This window comes from Castor canadensis, chromosome 11 (assembly GCF_047511655.1).
Source record: "Castor canadensis chromosome 11, mCasCan1.hap1v2, whole genome shotgun sequence".
NCBI classification, from domain to species: Eukaryota; Metazoa; Chordata; class Mammalia; order Rodentia; family Castoridae; genus Castor; species Castor canadensis.
Window position 1 is genome coordinate 110,144,555 of NC_133396.1, and position 23,598 is coordinate 110,168,152.

A 23,598-nucleotide genomic window follows, 5' to 3' on the forward strand; every position below is an offset into this window, starting at 1 on the left:
GAAGTACAGCAACAGCAATAGACAAGGGGTGACAATGCATTACAGAAAAATAACTGACACAGAAAACAATCCGTTTTTACTGTTGGACAGTCAGTTCCTCAAGCTTCGACTGTATATAGATTAGTCAGCCGTCAGAGTGACTAAAGCAGGGCTGTTTTTCAGTCGTTTGTGGTCTTCTATTGTCTATTGGGGAGTAGAGTCCATCCAGGGAAAGGGCACAGGCGTTCCAGAAGGTGATCTTGCATGGTGAGGCCGGGTCAGGGATGCATTCCCATTGTAGAGAGGCTGGCTTTACTTGGCTGTGGTGGATCCAAGGAGCAATCTCTGAGAAGGTGCAGACAAACACCAAACAGATATTTACACCCTTGAGCTTGTGGCATTTCAGTGAAGTCCACAATAAAGTTTTCAAGAGGAGTTCCGCCAGCTCTCTGAACCTGAAGAGGCACCCTTGGCCCCTGCCAGAGGTTGTTTTTGGCACACAGGCTGCATCTTTCACATACTGCCTTACTTATGCTGGAGAGTTTGGAGGCATAAAAGTGCTGGGCCATGGTGGACTCAAGGGCTATTCACCCTGAATGAGTTCCTTTGTGGAGCTGCTTGACAAATGTAGGAGCCAGCCACTCAGAGATGGCAATGCAGCCATTGGCAAACTTCACCATCCATCCAGTAGAAAACTTCCCTCTTCAGTCCTAAACCAGGCCTGTTTTTATGGTGTTTACCTTGGGTTCCATTCAGCTAAGGGGGATGGGAACAAGGCAGCCATCAGGACAGTTGGGGCTGGTCCCCTTGTGAGGGCTGCTTGTTTGGCCTCCCTGTCAGCTTTCTTCTTTTTGCAAGCAATTGTTGCATCTCCCTTTTGGTGCCCTTAACAGTGTATAACTGCCACCCATTTAGGGGCCCATACAGCATCTGGCAGTTCAAAGATTTCCTGCCCATACTTGATATTTTTTCCTCCCAAGTTAATGAGGCCCCTCTTCTTATATAGGGCCCCATGGACATGAATGGTTGTGTAGGCGTGTTTAGAGTCAGTGTCGATGTTTACCAGTACTCCTGCAGCGAGCTGGAGTGCCCACATGAGGGCAACAAGTTCAGCCTTTTGTGCAGAAGTTCCAACTGGCAGTGGGTGGGCCTCAATGACTGAGTCCAGAGTTACCACTGCATACCTGGCAAAGTGCATGCTGTCCCAGACAAAGCTGCTGCCATCTGTGAAACAGTCAACATCCAGATGGCCTACAGGCTGATTGGTTAAATCTGGCTGGCTCGAGAAAACCTCATCCATAACCTCTAAGCAGTCATGTTAGGGGGGGCCCGAATCAACTGGCAGCAGGGTGGCCAGGTTTGGAGTCTTAACCTCCAGCCAGATGCATGGATTTTCATGTAACATACTCTGGTATTTGAGAGTTGGTCAGCCAATAATTTTCCTTATACTCCATGAGAGTCAGGATGGAATGGGGGATACGGGCAGTGAGTTTTTACCGTAGGGTAAGCTTGTCTGCCTCTGCCACAAGGGCAGTAATGGTGGCTACTAAGGCATGCAGGCAAGGGAAATGGCATCGAGTTGTTTTGACAAATAAGCCACTAGGTAATGCCAGGAGCCTACTAGCTGAGTCAGGACCCCAATAGCTGTCCCCTTTTGTTCATGGACATACAGGAAAAAGGGCTTCATCACATCTGGCAGGTCCAAAGCAGGGGCAGGCCTAGAGCAGGGACATTAAAGAAATCCCTCTTGATTTCTTTAAAGGCTTTCTGTTGTTCTTCCCCCCATACTAAGGGTTCCCATTCTCCCCTCTTTGTGGCTTCATAGAGGGGTTAGGCCAAGAGGGAGTAGTTAGGGATCCAGATTCAGCAGAAACCTGCAGCTCCCAAAAACTCTCTGATTTGCTGGCAGGTCTTGGGGGCTGGGATGTCTGTTTTCTCCTAAGGCTGAGCCTGTGTTGCTCCTGGAACAAGTGAAAGCTGAGGTATTTGACAGTGTTTTAGAAAATTTGGGCCACTCTCCTAGAGACTTTGTATCTTGCCTCCCATAAAAGAGAAAGAAGGAGGCAAGTCCCTTCCACACAGTCCTCCGGAGTTAGTCCAACCAACAGAAAGTCATCTACCTACTGGAGAAGTGTGCGGCCATGCTGGTTGGCTGAGAAAGCTTTGAGGTCAGATGCCAAAGCAGTTCCAAAGATAGTGGGGGAGTTTTTAAAGCCTCGTAACAATCGAGTCTAAGTTAGTTGACTCTTTTCTCCAGTATTGGGATTTTCTCATTGGAAGGCAAAAATAGGCTGGCTCTGTGGGGCTAGGCGGATGCAGAAAAATGCTTCCTTAAGGTTGAGGATGTAAAAAACCTTCCCTCAGCTGGGACGAGGCCTGGAAGTGTGTAAGGATTTGAGACTACGGGTTGCAAAGTGACAGTTGCTGAATTTACTGCCCAGAGGTCCTGAATTGGCCTAAAATCCTTGGTCCCCAGGTCTCTGGATGGGTAGTAAGGAGGATGACTAGCAAGGTCAGAGGATCCCATATTTTAGGAGTCTGTCAAGGTGTTTTTGAATTCCAACCTAGGCCTTGCAGGGAATGAAGTACTGTTTTTGGCTGTCAGGGGTAGCTCCCAGCTTTACTTCCACCACTACTGGGGGCACATTTCAGGCCAGACCTGAGGGGTTATCTTCAGCCCAGACACGTGGAATCTTGAAGGGAAGCTCAGGATTCTCAGGAGGCCTCCCTCAGGGGCATAGAGCAGCAACTGTGAGGATAAGAGTCTTTGCCTCAGGTCCTCTCAACCTAAGGCTGCCATAACCATCTGAATCAAAAGTTATCTGTGCCCTCGGTTTGCATAAGTCTTTGCCCATCAGGCCCACGGGGGCAATCAGGGAGAGAAAGAAAGTCAGACCTTACTTCATGACTCCCAAGATTGCATCATCTGGACACTAAGAAGGGACAGCTGGCCTGGTCCCCTGTAGCTCTAATAATAGTTGTATGCTTTTGTGAAAGGGTGCCCACTGGTGGGGTCACAACTGAATGTTCTGCACTTGTGTCCACCATGAGATCAACGGGATGACCCCCATCCTTATTTGGACCATAGGCACCCGGAGGCTTAGTAAAGTGGAGCCCAGTCTGTCCTATTCCTCCTCATGGCCTTCCAGGGCTGCCAATACAACAATGTTTTCTTCCCAGGGACTGGCTTCCCACAGCTGGGCTGCTACTTTCCCTCAACAATTTGGCCTCTGCCTCTGGGCTAGGGAGCCTTCTGGAGTCCCTGACACTTTGGGGACATTCATTCTTCCAATGCCCTTCCTGACAACAGTAGTCACATTGATTTTGCCCTAGTTTCTCCCTGAGGTGAGGGCATCCCAGGGGCATTGGTCACCACCCTCAGTGATTGCCTCTGCCTCTGCCTAGATTAGCCTGCCGGGGCCTGCCTCACTTCTCAACAGGGCTGCTGCAAGGAAGTGCACTTTCTTTTTCATCTTCCTCTAGGCCTCCCATTTGGCCTCCAGATCTCGACTGACAAGAACCTTTGTGGCCACCTCCAGATGCTGGCTGGTGTTCATTCTTGTGAGGTTCTTGGAGAACTTCTGATGTTTTGCTCATGTTCATGGTCCTTTTCCCTCCTTCCCTCATGCCCCCTAATAGTGCCACCTGATATCATTTGAGTCACTGGTAGTCTTGGTAATCATTAGGGTCCCAGTGTGTCCTCCTTGGGGAACTGAGCCTGAGCGTAGGCTTGGGCATTAAATTGTTGGCAGAGACATGATCTTCCAACTGCCCTAGAGCTGCCAGTGTTATATGGCATTGCTCTCAGTATTAAAGAGAGTCAGAAGAAGCTGTCGACAGTTTGTTCAGGTGGGCTTATGAGTCTGGATGATAGATTGCATCAAATCAATCAGAGTGTGAGGTTTTTCTGTGAAGGAGGGCGTATGATGGTTCCAGTTTAGGATGTCTATGGTGGTAAAGGGCTGGTAGATGAATGTTCACCTTCCTCCTTGTGTTTGACTGTTGGGGACTAGGCATGGACCTTGGACCAGGAAGTATTGGAGATTGCAAAGCCTCTCCAAGTAGGAGCTTGCAAAGGTCTCCACTCTCATTCTTCCTGGCACCTGGTGTCTTGACCTTTGTTCCTGCATCTCCTTTGAAGAAAACATCTTGTTGTGTCCACATACCAGCTCCATGATGCAAACTAGATTAAAGTACCAGACCTGTTTGGAGACTCCCTGATGACAGATTAATCAATAGTTATAGATGAGGTGTCCTGTATGCTCTGCTGATCTCCAGACCAGATGTTTTATAGTTAAGCTTCAACAAACCTGAAGAAAATAGCCCACCAGACTCCATTCCTTTTACCTTAGATCAAAAGAATTGCTGACATATATTTCACCTGATTCATTCCCTTGTACTGACCTATAAAATAAACACTCTGGCTTAGGTAGGTACTCACATATCCCACCAGGAACGTGCAGTCCTTCCAACCCCAGCTTTGTATCTTTATGTCTGTGTGTCTTTGTTTCTCATTCCCCATTGTTCCCAGTCAGGTTCAGCAGCTTAGCCACACAGGCCGCGGCATTTGACCTTCCTGGTCATAATACTTTGGGCCTTGAACCTCCCTCAAGGGCATCTGCAGGGCAGTGGGAGTCTGAGGAGAGGAGGGGTCCTCATGGAGATTAGTTGGATGCCCCCAATTGAATGAGGGATGTGGAGTGAGTACTGGGGGACTCAAAGTGGGCATGGAGTCCATAGGACTTGGGGATGCCAAGGGAGTTGAGGTCTCACAGATTTCTGAGCCAGATTTTACAGGTGTGACTGTCCCTCGGGCTACCCCATCCAATGTTGAAGGCAAAGGTGCAGAACTGGGTGCCAGTGGCAGAGGTGGATAAAGTGGGACATAGGGCAGTGGCGTTTCCTTGGCTCCTTGGCCAGTATAGGCTCCTTTGTTTTCTCCCTACACTTGGAAGTTGCAGCCATGCTAGCTACCATAATCCTACAGGCCTCTTCCAGACAGGTCCTTAGCCATGTGGATCAGCTGAAGACAGCATCCTGCCAGCAATCGATATAGGGAAACTGAGCTGGGTGCCCTGGCTTCCCTATAATTATCCTATAAACTTCATTAACCACAGTTTTGTGCCCCTTCTGGGGGCTACCCTACACCAAAAGCAGGCCAATCTACTTCACAAAGGGCCTTAAGCTTGTTAGGAGTTAACTCCATAGTCTCCATTAAATACCTTTTTAAAGTGTTCAACCACACAGTCCGAGAGGGTGTTTTTACTCTGATTTCCATCCATTTCCTCCTGTTACCAGACATCAAGACAGACACAAAGGGGTAGAAGTTTTGGAGGAGAGGTAAGGCACACAGGGGAGAGCAGTATGTCACTCGCTTTGTCTGTCTCCAGCAATGTCCTTCACGAGAGCTTTATGTGCTTCTTAGCAGTAGTGAGTCCTTATAAACCCCAGACAAGAGGCCCTGTTAAGGCTCACCCTAGATCAGATAAGTTTGCCAAGAACCCACAGATTGGGACTCTACACTCACTTCGTAGCCAAGCTACATCTCATGCACACATGTTCACATTGCAGGCATCCAACGTTTCAGCCCCATTCCCAACCTAGGAGTCAAGGTTTTGCTTTCACTCAAAATTACTCAGGTGACTCTGGGAGGTAATCAAGCTCCCCTTTTGCCACTTAGGGGCAGGCCTAATATTTGAACCCAGGTTCTTACCAGTCTGACAGGGGGCACACCCCTCTCTGGTTCCTGTGCCTCCCTGGGTTCTGTTGTGCATCCAAGGCTCTCACCTCAACTCTCTGGGAGAGTGAGTCCCTTCTCTGGATCAAACTGTCTGTTGGCGCCTGGCAGAATCACTTCTCCTAGCAGTCCAGGATGCATCCCAGCAACAAGGGAGGTGAAAAAACCCTGTCTCTGAATCCCGAGAGAACACCCAGTAATGTTGCAGGATACTCAAGGACAGAGAAATGGGACACCAAGGCAGTTCAGCAGAAAGCAACATTTCATTGTGCTGGCACAGACTCAGCTAACTCATGTCCAAAGGCTGAGCCTCGAGGACAAAGGGGCCTTACCTTATATACCCTTGCAAGCAGGTTCCAGAAGCAAAAAAACAAGGTTTAACCCATATATGGTTGCACGCAACTCTCTTGGTTACTTCACCCCCCAGTGCTATATGACCTTCTTCATGTTTAGATTCTTTAAGTTTTCTCTTCCTGCTATGTCATACCCTCTTCCCCTACTACATTATCAGAACACAGACTTGCTTCTTTTCTGGCCTTCCTCCCTGCTACAGCTCTACCACTTGAGTCTCTTTGCCATCCCTTTTTGTGTTGGTTATTTTTTTGAGATAAGGTCTAGTTTTATGTCTGAGCTTGCCAGACCACAATCCTCCTATTTGTGCTTCCCCCACCACCACCCATAGCTAGGATAACTGATGTGCACCACTGTACCCAGCTATTAGTTAAAATGGGGTCTCTCAAACTTTTTGCCTAGGCTGGGCTTGAACCACAGTCCTCCTGATCTCTGCTTCTCAAGTAGCTATTTGAGCCATGGTGAGAAACTGAAACTCTTGAACATTGCTACTGGAGATGTAAAATGGTGTAGCTGCTGTGGAAAACAGTTTGGTGGTTCCTCAAAAAGGTGTACATAGGCTGCTGGCAAGTGGCTCAAGTAATAGAGAGCCTCCCTAGCAGCATGAAGCCCTGAGTTCAAACTTCAATACCATAAAAAATAAGTTATATGTAGGAGCTGGGCATGGTGGCTTATGCATGTAATCTTAGCTACACGGGAGGCTGGGATCAGGAAGATTGTGGTTCCAGACCAGTGAGACCCCATCTCAACAGAAGAAAGTTGGGTGTAGTATCATATGCCTTCATCCCAGCTACTGGGAAGTGTAAAACAGGCCAGCCTGGGCAAAAAACGAGACCCTCTCTCAAAAATAACTAGAGAAAAAGGGCTGGCAGAGTAGCTCAAATGGTAGAACACCTGCCTAGCAAGCATGAAGCCCTGAGTTCAAATCCCAGTACTGCCAAAAGGAAAAAAAAGTTATACCCAGGGCTAGAGGTATGGCTCAAGTGGTAGAGTGCCCACATAGCAAGTGCTCAAACTCCAGTAACTCCAAAAAAAAAAAAAAGTTATGCATAGAACTACTGCATGATCCAAGAATTCCACTCCCAGGTATAAATCCAAAAGGTACTTGACCACCAGTGTTTTTTGCAAAATTATTTATAATAACCAAAAGGTGGAAACAACCCAATTGTCCATCAACAGATAAACTGGTAAGCAAATGTAATATTCTATCTAATGAACAATTATTCAATCATGAAAAGAAATGAAACTGACACTTCCTAACACATGGGTGAAACTTGAAAAAATGATAAGGGAAAAAGGAGAAATACTGTGTTTAACATAGGCAAATTTATAGTGACAGAAAGTCGAATCAAGAACCCCACAGTTGGTGACACAGTGGAATTGGGAAGTTACTGCTTAATGTGTATAGAGTTTCTGTTTGGGATGTTAAAAAAGTTCTAAAGAGGGAGAACTTTGAGTATGTGGGCAACAAGTACCTTGTACCTGTACTTTCTGCTCAATCTTGCCGTGAACCTAGAATTATTCTTAAAAATGTTCTCACAACATTGTAAGTATACCTAATGCCACAGAATTTTACACTTAAAAATAGCTAAAATGGTGAATTTTATGTTATGTATATTTTACACAATTGAAAAATTTAAAAATAGACATTCTAGTGACTAAAGTTTTATTATCCAGTCACGTGAGTTTTGATTAAACATTGCTCAATCACTGTTTCATTATTCTTGTCTTCTTTACTTCCCTTATTGTCCAGATTAAAAATTCTATCCCTCCTTCTTCAAAATACATGAGTCTGGCCATTTCTTTCCACTCTACCAGCCCACAACAATTGAGCCAGCTGACTATGGACTGAAATCTATGAAACTGAGTCAAAATTAATCTTCTTCCCTTTATATTGTTTCTCTAGAGTATCTTGTCACAGTTATGAAAAGCTGACTAACACAACAGGAAAATGGAAAACTCCCTCTTTGGCAGTAGAGTGAGTTCCTTGGCTAGCCAGTAACTTCCAAGTTTACCCTCTGTGGGGATCTTCCATATTCACTGTGGTGCCTGACTCTTCCTGCTAGAGGATCTTTTGTTTGTTTGTTTGTTTTAAATTTTACTTTATTAATCTTAAGCAATAGTAAGTGAACATAATGAATTCATGTGGCAAAATGGCCAACCACATTTGCTCAAAAATCCTTTCTAAATCATTACTTTAAAAAAAAAGGCAAATAATTTTAGGTATATTTAAATATTTTCAATGATAAGAACTAAATAAATGCAAATAAATGTATGTCCCATCACTAAAGATATTTAAACAGGGATGGGAACTGCTAGAGGATCTTAACTTGTCCCTTATTCTGCACTGCTACGCCAGAGATAGGCACAAGGAAATGTCTTCTGTGAAGACTAGCTATGATACAAGTTGGGAATCCAGGAAATACAAAAGATTGATAAGCATGGTGTTTCTTTGGCAATGTAATTCCCATAAAAGCTCAGTACTTTTGGGTTGGTTTACCTCTATTCAATTTCTTCTATTAGTCACCATAGCCAAAGATTTTTTTTCTAGACATAGTGTTTAACCTTGAGAATTTTTAACTCACAGGAACCAAACTTAGTGCTCTACCTTCTCTGACCTCAGTTTAATGGTACTTAGCCAAGTAGCTCAGAAACAAAACCACAGGAACAAAGTACTATTCATAATCTTAGATATGGAGAGGCGCTGTACTACCACTTGAGCCACACCTCTAGTCCATTTTGCTCTGGCTATTTTGGAGATGAAGGTCTTGCAAACTATGTGCCCAGGCTGGCCTCAAACCTGGATCTTCCCCATCTCAGCCTTCCAAGTGGCTAGGTACTGGCACCTGGCTGAAAATGCTTAACTGAACATGAATGAGACAAGCCTAGAATCCTAGTCTTATTTCCTGCTGAGTATTTTTGTTTCCATGCCTCTGCATTGTTAATTTGGAGGTTTTCTGCTTTTAAGACTTTAAACTGTAGGATTTTATACTGCCAGTCCATAGGCAGAAAAAGCTCTCTCCCTGCCCTTTTTTTTTTTTTTTTTTCAATACTGGGATAAACTCATGGCCTTGGGTAGGGAAGCGCTCCACCCCTTCAGCCACACCCCAATCCTCTTCTCTCTATTCTTTTAGTGAAGCCACTTTCTGATCATTACTTTTTAATATTCTTACTGAAGCCTACAAAAGGAACCAACCCATGCCAACATGCTGAATTTCTCCTATCACCACACTCCAGTGGCCTGTGGTCTGTGCTCAAAACAGTAGGCAATGGATGTTTCATAAATCCCTAAGAAGACAGGGTCTTCTGCCCTGTCTTCCTCACCACTCAGCCAATTCTACATTGTGAACCTGTTCCTTATAGAACAGGTTCCCCCACCCCACTCCCACCCCTCAGTGCTAGAGTGCTTAGCAAGTGCTCTACTACCAAGCTATATTGCCACATACCCGTGTAGTGCTGAATTCAGAATCAACCAAAATTGACTTATTTTCTTTACATCAAAGAACCTGTCTTATAGGACTTGCAGGCTGTGATTGTTCACATGATCATAACTGAACTAGTCTCTGCAGCCAGAGGGAAGAAAGCTTTGATGCGCTAGCCTTGGGACCTATGCCAACCCTGAAGCAGGGATGACATTGCTTCTCTCTTAAACCAAGGAGGGGTGTGTGTGTGTGTGTGTGTGTGTGTGTCCCCATTTTGAAATCAGGGTGCTATTACTGCAAGAAGGGGAAATGGAACTTAGATGACAAAAAAGTTATGTACACTTCAGACATCTTTTAGCTCAGCTATTTTCAGCTTTCCCCCATTACAATAGATAAGACAGATGTTCAAATTTTTGATGCATTTCCATGGAAACACTCATAAAATCATGGCAGTCTCTGGTAACTATCCACAAACTCTCCCAGAAAGCATATTGAAATGGACATATATCAGCATAATAATATTATAGGGATAACCAGAATCTGCTCTAAGTAAGCTTAAAATACATCACTTACAATTTTTGGTACTTTTTTAGTAATGACAAATTTCTTGTAACATATCAAGTGTGTCACAACCATTGTAAACCACTTCTTGGGGGAGAGGTCTTACCTTTGGCTTCCCAAGTACTCCTTAGTTGTGTCTTATTTTGATCCCTTGGTAAAATTAACCTCTCTTCTTTGAGCACACATTGCTAGGTGACAGAGAATTACCCAGCATAATGGAGGGTGTCTACTGGGATCAAATATTTTCAGCAAATAATGCACCAACAGGATAATCTATACAGAGTATAGAAATAAGGTATATTTTTTTATTTAGGACACTCCTTTCTATTTTTCTCAATGACTCAAGAATTCTATTTTCTTTCTTCAGAAAAGTGATAAATACATGGCTTTAAAGTTTATTGAGGAGGCTTTTTATTTCCTCAACTACCTTTATGTTAAATTTATCCTAAGTTCCCTGTTGTCCTAACTCTATTGTCTTCACCTCAACTTTGCATATATCTTAAAGCAATGGTAGTAAGTGAGCTGTATTATTATGAAAATTTCTATTATTAAATTCCCAGCACACTTCTGTAGCGTTACAGAAAATAATACTGTTATCAGTATCACCCTAAAATTCAAATCTTAAGATTAAGTAAAATGGTTTCTCAGAAAAACTGGAAGCAGCTGATTTTCAGAGTGCGTGAAGCTAAGACGTGGTGAGTTGAGAAAGCACACTGTATCAAGCTGGCATGAAGCTTTCTTGTTCTGCTTTCACTTCCCCTTTCCCATGTCATTCAGGAAATGTTGCTTCATCTCTGATGGAAAAGTGCCAGTTGGCTACATAAGATTTAGTATTGTCCTGTTGGAGGCATGCCTTGCTTTTTGTTTTTAATTTCTTTAGTTAAATAAATTTGGAGTAACCAGTGTGACCCATTTCAGGAGAAATTCCTGTACAAAAGTCCAATTCACAGCTTTGGAATGTTGCAAGATTTTTTTTTTTTTTTTTTTTGAGACAGGGTCTCACTACATAGCTCAGACTGGCTTCAAACTCATAATTCCTCCTCAGTCTCCTATGTAATAGGATTTTTAAGTTTATAACATACACTAAATGGGCAGGAGGATAGATTAATGACATGTACCCCTAATGCTTTCAAATACACTATTTGTGTATGGACTTTTACAAACCAGGACAGGATTAAAAGAAGCAGAGAAGCCTAAAGCTAAAAGCCTCAGAAGCCACTGCTTCTGTCAATGAATCAGAAATAAGAATAAAACACTTAGAATATTATAATTAGGAAAATTAGTCCAACAAATACTTATTGCTGCCTAAACGTGTTAAGCCACGAAACAATACAAAGATGAGTAAGATGGGTCCTATAACATTTCTTTTCTTTCCTTCTTTCCTCCTTCCTTCCTTCCTTGCTTCCTTCCTTCCTTTCTCTCTCCCTCTCTCTCTTTTGAGACAGGGTCTCAGCCAGGCATCAGCAGCTCATGCCTATAATCCTAACTATAGCATGGGAGGTTGCGATCAGGAGGATTGCAGTTCAAGACCGGCCGGGGAAAATAATTCACAAGATTCTGGACAAATAATTCACAAGACTCCTTCTCCAAAACAACCAGAGCAAAATGGACTGGAGGTGTGACTCAAGTAGTAGAGTGGCTGGCTGGTGGAATGGCTCAAGTGGTAGAGAGCCTGCCAAGCAAGCATAATACCCTGAGTTCAAACCCCAGTGCTGCCAAAAAAAAAAAAAAGACCTAAAATCAAGTAGTAGAGTGCCCGTTTTGCAAGTACCAAGCTCTAAATTCAAACCCCTGTCCCTCTAATAAGAGAAGTGGGGGTGGGGGATATCTGAGTTGTACGATCCCAGACATGAACCATCACTTCCAGTTAGGATTCTATATTTTCAAGTTAACTGGTAAGGTAAAATTATCTTATGTGATACAAATAGAGAATAAAGTCAAAACATGTGGTACAATTCATAAGGGTCATAAAAGTATAGATGGAGGAAAGATGAATAGGGAAACCAGAGAAGGCCATGGAAGGCAGTTCTTGAAAGGGATCTTGCAAGATAGAGAGGTCAAGGAATTGAGAAAGCCATTCCTGAGAGGAGGTAATAATGACTAGTTAAGGGGGGAGGACCATGAGGACAGCATGACTACAGCAGAATGGAAAAAAAAAAAAAAAAAAAAACCTGCTGGGCACCCTTGGCTCATGCCTATAATCCTAGCTTCTCAGGAGGCAGAGATCAGCAGGATCAAGGTTCAAAGCCAACCCAGGCATAGTTCTCCAGAACCTATCTCGGCCCTGAGTTCAAACCCCAGTACCACAAAAAAAAAAAAAAAAAAAATCTGTTCTAAATTGAATAAAATGCTCAAGATTGGGCCACAGTGTGGGAAAGAGCTTTGAAAGGCAGAGCTGTGAATTTTGTGCAGCAGACAACAGAAAGCATTTGTAGAAAATGGCATGATAATGTGTCAGGAGCATAACTGGGCAGTGATACACAGGATGAGATTGCATAATGACTGGAATGCAGGCTGTTGAAATCATTTAAATCAAGTTGGCACATTTGGTGCCCTTTGCATTCTATACTGTGGCAAATTCAAAGCTGAGTGAAGTGTACAGAGACCCAGAACTTAATAGGCTAATAGGCAGACATCTAAATCAGGGACAAATAATTTTAATAGCAGGTAGAAAAGAGGACTTTTCTGCTCTGAAGAAAGTGTTAAAGCACTGTAGAGTTCCAAAAAGTGACATTCAGTGGGGATAAAGGTTTTCTGAGATGGACATGAAAGAGGAGCAGGATTTCAGGAGGTAGAGATGAAAGAAGGAAATTCCAGACAGTGGGAGGCAAAATAAAGCTGCTAGAAAAGCATTACTTTTAAAACTAAGTTCAATCCCAAGTCAACAACAAGCTCTGTTCCTTGAACAATTTATGTATAATATCTCTGAACTTTAACTTCTCCTCTGTAAAATGAGGATAATAAAATTGTTCTTACCTCACAGTGTTGTGAAGATCAAAAAATAATGCATGAAAAAATTAGTTATGCATAAAGAGTATAGCACATTCACTGACAGATAATTGGCCTCAAACTAATGTTAGGTAGGACTGTTACAATCATAAGGTGTATAAAAAGTGTAGAGCTGGGCTGACAGAATGGCTCAAGTGGTAGAGTGGTTGCCTGGTAAGCACAAGGCCCTGAGTTTAAACCCTAGTGCTGCAAAAAAAAAAAAAAAGACAAAAAGTGCAGAGGTTGATAAGCATAGATGATTGGAACAGCATGAAGAAAACCGATGCTAGGTGCTACTGTTTCATGCCTGTAATTTTAGCTGCTTGGGAGGCTGAGATCAGGAGGATCACAGTTTGAGGCCAGTCTAAACAGTTTGTGAGACCCCATCTCAATCAATATCTGGGTACAGTGGCATGTGCCTATCATTCCGAGCTACTCAGGAGGCTGACCTTGGAAGAGTTGTGGTTCCAGGCCAGCGAGACCTCATCTCAACAGAAAAGTTCTAGGTCCATGTGGTGCTGAGCACCTGTCATCCCAGCAAGAGAGAGGATTGTGAGATCTCATCTGTAAAATAATCAGAGCAAAAAGGACTGGAGGTGTGGCTCAAGCAGTAGAGCACCCCCCTTGCCTAGCAAGCACAAAACCCTGAGTTCAACCCCAATACCACTAAAAAGAATAAATAAATTTTAAAAAATCAATTGCTTTCAGTAGAAGGTACACATGTGAGGATAGTAAAGATGAGGTTGTAAAAAAAAAAAGTAGGGAATGAGAGCTTTATTTTTAAATTAATAGGCAATATGGAATGAAGATATTTTGAGACATGAAATATTCTGATTGAATGCTGTTTTAGGAGAAGTGATGAGGATTTAGGTTTGTATGGTCCAATACAGTAACCATTAGCCAAAAGTAGCTCTTGAGCACTTGAGATACGGCATTTTGAAAAGTCCAAATTGAGATATGCTATAAGTTTAAAATACACTCTTGGAATCTAATTAAAGGCCAACATAGTGGCTCACATCTGTAATCCCACTACTTGGGAGGCAGAGATTGAAGAATCAAGAATCGCAGTTTGAAGCCAGCCCTTGTAAACAGTTAGCAAGAACCCATTCTCAATCAATAAGCCAGGCATGGTGGCATGCCCCTGTGATCCCAGCAACATGGGAAGCTGTAAGTAGGAGGGTTGCCCCAGACAAAAATGCAAGACCCTCTCTGACAAAATAAGGAAAAACGCCTGGAGGTTGGTAAGTGGTAAAACTTGAGGCACTGAGTTCAAACCCCAGTACCTCCAAAAAAGAAAAAAAGAATGTAATTACTAATTTATTGATTTTGTATTATATATTATCATTGGGACAAATGAAATATTTTAAAATCAACTTACCTGTTTTTGTTGTTGTTTTTGGTGGTACTGGAGGCAAGCACTTTACCACTTGAAACTTTTTTTTTTTGAGAGAAGATCTTGCTATGTAGCCTGGGTTGGCCTCAAATTCATAACCTTCCTGCCTTAGCCTCCCAAATGTTTGGATTAGTGATATGTGCTACCACATCTGACTCTGTCCTTTTTTTAACTGTCTAAATATGGCTACTAGAGAACTTAAAATGACTCCCATTTTCTTTCTATTGGGCAACACTGTTTTAGAAGTGGTAGAGAATGATAAAATGTTAATCAGGCATTTGGAGATCTGCTCTTATAGTACAGTGAACTAGGTAATTCAGACCAATCTTGTCACTGGGAACAAATGGAAAAGCTAAAAAACATAAAAAGCCCTTAGAGGGCGAGTGGAGTGGCTCAAGTGGTAGAGTGCCTGCCTGTATAACAAGTATGAGGCCCTGAATTCAAACCCCAGAACCACTAAAAAAAGAAAAAAGGAAGAAATAAAAATCCCTCAGAGACCTAAAAAAGCCCCCAAAGAGTTACCAGGATGGATTAAAAGCGGGAGTGGTATTGCAGTTGTGAAATGTGGTGGTGAAGATGTTGTGGCAATATAGTCAGAGGAGAAACCAAGCGACACTCGGAGGAGTGGAGAACTCAGATTTTAATTTTACGCTAGCGGGCCCAGATGTGTACCTGTGTTTGAGCCCTGAACAAAGGATTCACAGGATATTTAAAAGGCAGTGCAGGGCATCAGGTTACAAGGAATGTGCCCTCCCATAAAGTAGGGCTAGTAGTGGGTTAGAGACCTAAGGCTACATAAGAACAGCAGGGGAGTCCTGCTTTGGAAAGTTTATTTACAAGTGGAGACAAAGAAAGGCAGGAATGGGTGCTTATCTCTGCATGATGCCTTTCATCTCAGTCCTGAACTTTTGCATGCCTCTAATGGGCAATTCCTCACAGCTCTGTCTGAGGTTACAGCTTTTGGTTGATAGTTTACCGTGTTTTATGGCCCTGTTTCAAAGCTATCTTCCTCTTCAAAGAGATATTTAAGTAATCAGAAAGGCCAGAGCTCAGATGCCAAGTTGAATCATTCTCACTGATTAAAATATGATCCAATGTGAGTATGGATAAGTATAAAGCTGGAATGGGTTGGCATACATCAAATACGCTTAAATCTATGAATTCATCATGATATATAACACAATAGTTTTAGAATACACGGAGCATCTTGGCTCCAATTCAAACACACTACTTAAAAATATGTTTGTACGACAGAAAAGGGAAGGTGAAGATGTTAATGACATTACTGTTAGCTTATTTTAGATGTCATAATGGTATTGTGTTTATATTTATTTAATTAATCTTTACCTTTTAGAGATACACTCAGGAATATTTACATATGAAATTATATGATGTCTAAGATTTATTTCAAGATAATCTAGGAAGTGGGCATACAAATGAAACAAGATTTGTCACTTACTGATAATTGTTGAAACAAGATAATGGTTTTGTTACCTCCACTTTTATACGTGTTTACATTTTCCCATAATGAAAATACAAAAAAAACCCCAGATGACCACAAACATGAAAATGTTTACTACAAATGAGAAAAGTCAACACTCAATCTTATATGTTAGATCTTTCCCAATTAATATTAATGATTAATATTAATCATTAACATTAATGAATATTAATAATTAAACATTAAAACCAGAATTTTTCAGGGAACTTGATTACTGATTAAAAAATTCACATGGAAAGTTAACAAGCACAAAATGCTAATGTAATGTTACAAAGAAGAACAAGCATGGGAGTGGTGGGACTAACTTGCCCTAACAAACATCAAGACATATTACAAAACTGTTTTAATTAAAATCACGTGGCACTGAAATAACAATAGATAAATAGAGTCATTCAGTGGTTCACAAACACCCCATGCATGAGAATTTGATGTATGATAGAAGTAGCATCAGAATGGGAAAACAAACAAAATAGGCTACTTATCTTACACCACACACAAAACTGAAATTTAAATGAATTAAAGACCTAAAAGTGAGCTGGTAGAGTGGCTCAAGTGGTAGAGCGCTTGCCCAGCAAGCATGAGGTCATGAGTTCAAATCCCAGTACTGCCAAAAAAAAAAGAAAAAGTGAGCTTTAAAAACAAAAAGAAAAGAAAAAAAAAAGACAACAACAACAAAAAGACCTAAAAGCAAAAACCACAGAAAAGAAAAATAAAACACTGTCTAAGGGAATAAAATGCATGTATCTTTATTATATCGGGATAAGGAAAACTTTCATAAACAACACATAAAAAGCATAGATGATAAAAAGCTGAATAAAATTTTCTACATCAATACTTTAATTTTTTTATGTAGAAAAACTCAATATAAACAAGGTTAAAAGACAAGTGGGGACCGAGAGATGATGTGTTTAGTATATATATTATATATAACTGTCAGAGATAAGTAGACAGAATATATTAAAAACAAAGCCAAAACCCCAAAGTACAAATTACTAAGAAAAAGAAGCAAATACAATAGAAAAATGAACAGAAGAAATGAAAAGGCAATTCATAGAAAACTCAAATCGTCAAAAAAGAGTGTGAAAGAGGCTAAATTCATTACTAATTAGGAAAATGCTCCCACCACATCCAGGTAACCACAGTAACAGATGTATATATAAGTACATTCCTGTTTTGCATGAATACACATGTGTGTGTTATTGAGATATTTTGAATTGATGAAAAAGGAATAGCTCAGTGAGAATTAGACAACAGTAGATCATGGATGACTAAGGAATAAAACAGGTTTCCTAGGAACTCAGGAAAGGAGTTGGGATTTGAGGAGCTATTAATCCTAATCTATTCATAACTAAATTTTCCACTTCAAAATCGGTGTTTTTAAATAAAGCAATTATCAAAATGATGTAGGATTAAAGGGTGACCTTGTTCTGCTGAATTTGTTTGTTCTATTGATCGCCTCCATGGCGGGGGGGGGCTCCTATTTTTGTCTCCCTTGTGGTACTGGGGATTGAACCCAGGGCCCCTGATGGATCTGTGCTCTACCACTTTAACTACCCTCCTAGCCCTTTTGTTCTTGCTTTTTAAGACACAGTCTTGCTACTTTTGGAGCTGGGATGACAAGCATGCCCACAACACCTGGCTGTAGCACTCTTCCTAATGGCTTACTACATCTAGTTTGTCCCAAGACCAGAGGGAGAGGACTAGAGGCGGTGGGTCTGGTAAGATTTTAAGTGAAACTGAAATGAAAGTTCACTTCCTCATTGTGGATACCTCATGTGACAAGTTCCAATTTCTGTTTAAAGTCAATTCAACAGAAGTTTCCTTGCTGCCTTTGAATTCTTTGGAGCGAGCACATGAAGTCAAGGACTCTTACGATGGGAGCGCCTGCTGGTTCTACCATGTATGTACTGTCTGGTTTTTTCTACACATTAAATACCGTGTTTTCGGTTTGCTCTGCCTGCTCGGCTTTAAATCTTTGGTTTCAGGAAGTAAACTTAAAAAAAAAAATCATGTTGTGCAATCTGGCTCTCATTTTTCTGATTTAAAAGAACTATTCTTTAAAAAGTTAATGTCTGCTTGAAAATCTGAGCTTGAGGCTGAAACCTGCCTTCTTTGAAATAAGACCTGAAGGTTTTCTTGACTAAAAATCTCAGCTGTTTTGATATGGAAGTAGAGTCTAGTTCAGGCAGTTAGTCATTGAATTTCTGTTAAAGTCTGAATTAAATGCAGAAATGGTGTTTTAGAGAGTAATTACCTCCTTTGAAACAGACATTTGATTTATTGAAAAGAAAAAGTTAAAAAAAGGAAAATGACCGAAGGATATAAAACCAGTAAATAGGAGTTGTGTTTTAACTATCTCTAAAGGTTATGGGCATTTATTTTGTTTTTTGCTTTTAGGGAAGTATTTTAAGAACTGTATTTTATTTGCTTAGAAATTTTATTGCAGTGCTGGGGATGGAACTCAGCCCTCCCCCGCCTCCCCTCCCCCTATGCAAATGCTCCACCACTTAGCTACATCCCCAGACCCATTTATTTACACAGTTATTTCTGTGATGCTGAAGATTGAATCCTGGACTCAAGTCTCCTGAGCAGATGGGACTCTAGGAACATGCCACTATGCCTGGCTTATTTTTTAAATTAAATTTATGTTAACTGATGCAAAAAAACATAAAAATTATACATGTTAGTGGCATGCCATGGAATGTTTCCATATGTGCATAAACTTAGGTTGTGGATAAAGAGGCCTCAAGCTCCTGTATTCGAAAATTCAGACGACAAACTGACTTTTTTGGAGGCTATCCTCTTCTTAAGGATGATTTCTTTTTACTGTTTGTTTGTTTGTTTTGCAGTACTGAGGTTTGAAGTTGGGGCCTCACATTCGCTAGGCAGGTGCTCCACTACTTGAGCCACACATAGTCCCAGCTTTGTGATTTCTTTTTAACTTCTTTATTATTTATTTATTTATTTTGCAGTGCTGGGGTTTGAACTCAGGGCCTACACCTTGAGCTACTCTACCAGCCCTTTTTTGTGATGGGTTTTTTTGAGATAGGGTCTTACGAACTATTTGCCTAGGCTAGCTTCAAACCATGATCCTCCTGATCTCTGTCTCCTGAGTAGCTAGGATTGCAAGCTTGAGCCATTGGCGCCAGGGTCAGGATTTCTTTTTAGAAAGTAAGAAAGAGGATTTTGCTCAATTAGATATGTTGGCAAATCCTGGAAATGTCCCTGCTTTTTAGTTCTCTAAGTGTGTTTGGTTTGCCAGATGTCAGGAGATATCTGAAAATCAATTTTTAAAATTATACAACTGTTAGAAGTAATATTTTGGACATAATTTGGCACTCATTCCTTGTGACTGTATATTCCAGGAAGTTACCTAGTTAATTCTCATTTATAGGCATGTGTTCCTTTGATGACTGTTTTCTGTATTGAAAATATTTCGTCACAATGTATGCAGCTAACCATTATGCTTCCTACATGACTTTCCCTTCAACAGAGTGAAATGGCTGGCTTGGGTGCCCTTGCTATGCTCCTTGGCAGTCGCACAACTACACGAAGATCCCACCCTGGATCACCACTGGCATCTCTGGAAAGAAACCTATGGCAAACAGTACAAGGAAAAGGTAGCAAGGATTGCCCCTTGAGCAATATTCTTTTATACAAATATCCTGTTTTCTCCCAGTAGGAACTTGTTGAACAAGCAATTTTCCAAAAATGTTATCCACTTATTTCTTATCAGCTATTCTGGGTATATACAGCAGGAAACAAAGTTCTTGTTACTATGGAGCTTATATTACAATAGGAGCAGCAGGAAGTTATGAAATAAACAAACAGATCTACTCTACAGTAGAGAATAAGAAAGCAAGGGGGCGGGGAGGCCCCTTGGATGATGGCAATGAGAAGTCTGTATGACACGATAGCATGGTGAGGGAAGTCCCCACAAATAAGGTGGTATTAAGCAGAGAAATGACAGAAGTTAGGGACCAAGCAAAACAGATAAAGTCCCAGACCAAGGGAAAATGAATGCTAAGACTGAGGAAGGACACATTTGGCATGTTTGAAGAGCAAAAGTCCTTATTACAGTCCCTGGCACATAAAATTGCAACTAGATTTTGAGTTTTGACTTTCATTTCCCATTTTCTACTTTTTTTTTTTTTTTTAATCTCAAAGCATACTTGTTGATTGAATTTAAAATCCTAACCTTGGGATGGCAGGGTGGCTCAAGTGGTAAGAGTGCCTGCCTAGCAAGCGTGAGGCCTTGAGTTCAAATCCTAGTGCCACAAAAAAATAATAAAACAAATAAAATCTTAACCTCATTGCTTCAAATATTTAAGTCCTATATATTTGTAAATTGCATATGTTTATTTGATGTGTTAGTTTTATATAAAAATACCACTCTTAGTAGGTCATGTCGTGCACTCTAAGTTCTTATTTATTTACTAACAAATAATGATTGTATTATTCATGGGGTATAATGTGATGTTACATTATAATACATGTATATATTAGAGAATGATTAAATCTGGCTGTTAAAATATCCCTCATCTTCACACTTATCCTTTCTTTGCAGTGAGAATGTCTTAAAATGTATTCTAGCAATTTTGAAATGTACAATAGTTTATCATTAACTATAGTTATGGTATGCAGTAGGTCACTAGAGCTTATTCCACTTACTTAACTGAAACTGTATACCCTTTGACCATCATTTGCCCTTTCCTTGTCCACCCTTCTCTCAATCTCTGTTATTCACCATCTTTTTTTTTTTTTCACCATCTTATTTTGATTTTGGCTTTTTTATTTTATTATTTTATGTATTTATTTGTCTGTGCTAAGGATGGAATCCGGGGCATGGGTTATGCTAGTCAAGGCTCTACCAGTGAGCTACACCCCCGGAGAGTTTGACATTTTTATCAATTATTTTATTTTATTGTGGTACTGAAGATTGAACCCGAGGGCCTATGCATGCTAAGCAAACACCAAACTGATGGGATGCATCCCAAGTTTGATGTTTTCAGATTCCACATGTCAGTGAGCTCATGTGCTATTCGTCTTTCTGTGTCTGGCTCACTTGCTTAGCATAATTTCCTCTAGACTCATCCTTATTGTCACAAATGTCAGAATTTCTGGATAGCATTTCATTGTGCATATATAACCACATTTTCTGTATCCATTCACCTAAGTGTAATGAACACTTAATTTCTTTTTCTTTTTCCATTATCAAAACCCTACTGTCATTATTCACAAAAATAGAAAAATAGTCCTAAAAGTTCATGTGGAGGCACAATAGATTTCAAATCGCCAAAGCAGTCTTGAGAAAAAGAAACAAAAATGGAGGCATCATAGTACCTGATTTCAAAATATATTACAAACTATCCATAAAAGAAAAACATCCATACTAGTGAATATTCAATTGTGAGATAAATTAGAAATCCTGTAAATCAAAAAAAAGGTCATCAAAATGAAAATTCAATCAAAGGGAAAATTCAGTCAAAGGACACTCAGGTTAACTCTCTATCTTGGCTATTGTGAATAATATGCAGTGAACACAGAGGTGTAGCTATCTCTGACATCTTGATTCCATTTCTTTTAAATATATATCCTGATGTTAGATTGCTGGAAGCTGCAGTAGTTCTATTTCTAGTAGTTTTTTTTTTTTTTTTTCCAGTGCTGGGGATTAAACCCAGGGCCTTTGTACATGTTAGCCAAAGTACCACCACCACTGAACTACATCCCCAGCCATCCCAACCCTATTTTTAATTTTTAATATGTGTGTGTGTGTGTGTGTGTGTGTGTGTGTGTGTGTGTGTGTGGTTCTGGGGATTGAACCCAGGATCTGTGCTTGCTAGGCAAGTTCTCTACCACTCAAACCACATGCCCAGCTAGTTTGTTTTTGAGATAGGATCTTGCTAACTGTCTTCCTAGTGGCAGCCTCCAACTGGGTTGGCTTCCAACTGCAAGCCTCCTGCCTCTGTCTCCTGAGTAGCTGGGATTACAGGTATGTCCCAACAAGCCCAGCTCCCTATTTTTGCTCTTTTGAGAAACCTCAGGCTAGTGGAGTGGCTCAAGTGCTAGAGCACTTGCCTAGCAAGCATGAGGCCTTGAATTCAAACCCCAATACCACAAGAAGAGAGAGAGAGAGAGAGAGAGAGAGAGAGAGAGAGAGAGAGAGAGAGAGAAACCTCTATACTGTTTTCCAAAATGGTTGTACTAACATATACTACATTGTCTGTACCCACTCATGTGTGATGGACATTTAGGTTAACTCCATTCGTGGCCATCATGAGCAGTGCTGCAGCGAGCATGACTGAACACATATCACCATCAACAATGTAAAGAGTTCCTTTTCTCCACATCCTTGCCAACACTTATCTTCAGTCTTTTTTATAATAACCATTCTAACAGATATGAAATGATAGCTCATAGCTTTAATTTGCATTTTGCTAATGATTGATGACATTGACAATTTTTTCAAATATCTATGTCTTCACTTAAGAAGTGTTCTTTTTGTTTTGTTTTTTTGCTTTTGCAGTACTGGGGTTTGAATTCAGGGCCTATACCTTGAGCCACTCCACCAGCCCTTTTTTGAGAAAGGTTTTCTTGACATAGGGTCTTATGAACTGCAGTCCTCCTGAGTAGCTAGGATTACAGGTGTAATCCACTAGCACCCGGGTGGAGTGCTTGTTTTTTTTAATAGTTACTTTCTTGTTATTGAGTAGTTTTTGTTATCGAATTCTTCTTGTATCTTGGATATTGGCCCCTTATTAATGGTATATGATTTGCGAATACTTTCTTCCAATCTATTGATTGTCTCTTCACTTTGTTCATTGCTTCCTTTGCCATGCAAAAGCTTTTTAGCTTGAATTAATCCAATTTGAGTATTTTTCCTTTTGTTTCATGTGCTTTTGAAGATACAGTCAAGAAACACTGCCCAGACCAATGTTGTGGAGCTTTCCACCTATATTTTCTTCTAGTAGTTTTATAAGGTTTCAAGGCATTTCTCCTTCTTTTTCTCCTCCTTCTTCTATTCCTCCTCCCTCCTTCCTCTTCTTTTAATGGTACTGGGGATCAAACCCAGGGCTTTGTGCATACTGAGCATTCATTCTATTGCTGTGCTCAACCTCCAGCCCTTTGTGTGTTTAATCAACTGTGAGTGATTCTTATATACAGGATGAGGTAAGGATCCAATTTCATGTTCTGCATATAGAAACCTAATTTCCCCAGCACCAGTTATTGAAGGACTAGCCTTTCCCTACTCCATATTCTTGGCATCTTTGCAAAAAATCAATTAGCCATAAATACATGAGTTTATTTCTGAGCTTTCTATTCTATTGCACTGGTGGATATGTCTGCTTTTATGCCAATACCATTCTGTTTTGATTACTAATGCTTGTAATATATTTTGAAATTGGGTACTGTGATATCTTCATTTTTGTTTCTCTTTCTTAAGACTGCTTTGGCTGTTTGAGTTCTATTTTGACCCCACATGAACTTTTAGGACTGTTTATCTATTTTTGTGAAAAATGACATCAGAGTTTTAATAAGGATTGCATTGAATCTCTAGATCACTTTAGGTAGTATGGATATTTAAGCAGTCTAATTCTTCCAGTCCATGAGCACAAGATGGCTTTCCATTTATTTGTGTCATCCTCAATTTCTTTCATCAATGTTT

The 23,598-nt window shown here is 40.8% G+C and overlaps 1 protein-coding gene across 2 annotated transcripts in view; it reads left to right on the forward strand.

Moving 5' to 3' along the window:
- Positions 1-17,526: 17,526 nt before the first annotated feature.
- Positions 17,527-23,598, forward strand: part of Ctss (cathepsin S) — a 33,059-nt gene continuing 26,987 nt past the window's right edge. Inside the window, exons 1-3 of one of the 2 annotated variants that reach the window (XM_020155810.2) lie at positions 17,527-17,650; positions 17,735-17,832; positions 19,426-19,552. In XM_020155810.2, coding sequence (XP_020011399.1) covers positions 17,786-17,832; positions 19,426-19,552 — 174 coding nt within the window. In that variant the 5' untranslated portion in view covers positions 17,527-17,650; positions 17,735-17,785. Of the gene's footprint in view, positions 17,651-17,677; positions 17,833-19,425; positions 19,553-23,598 lie in introns of those variants that run through there. The other variant, XM_074048182.1, reaches the window with a different exon arrangement.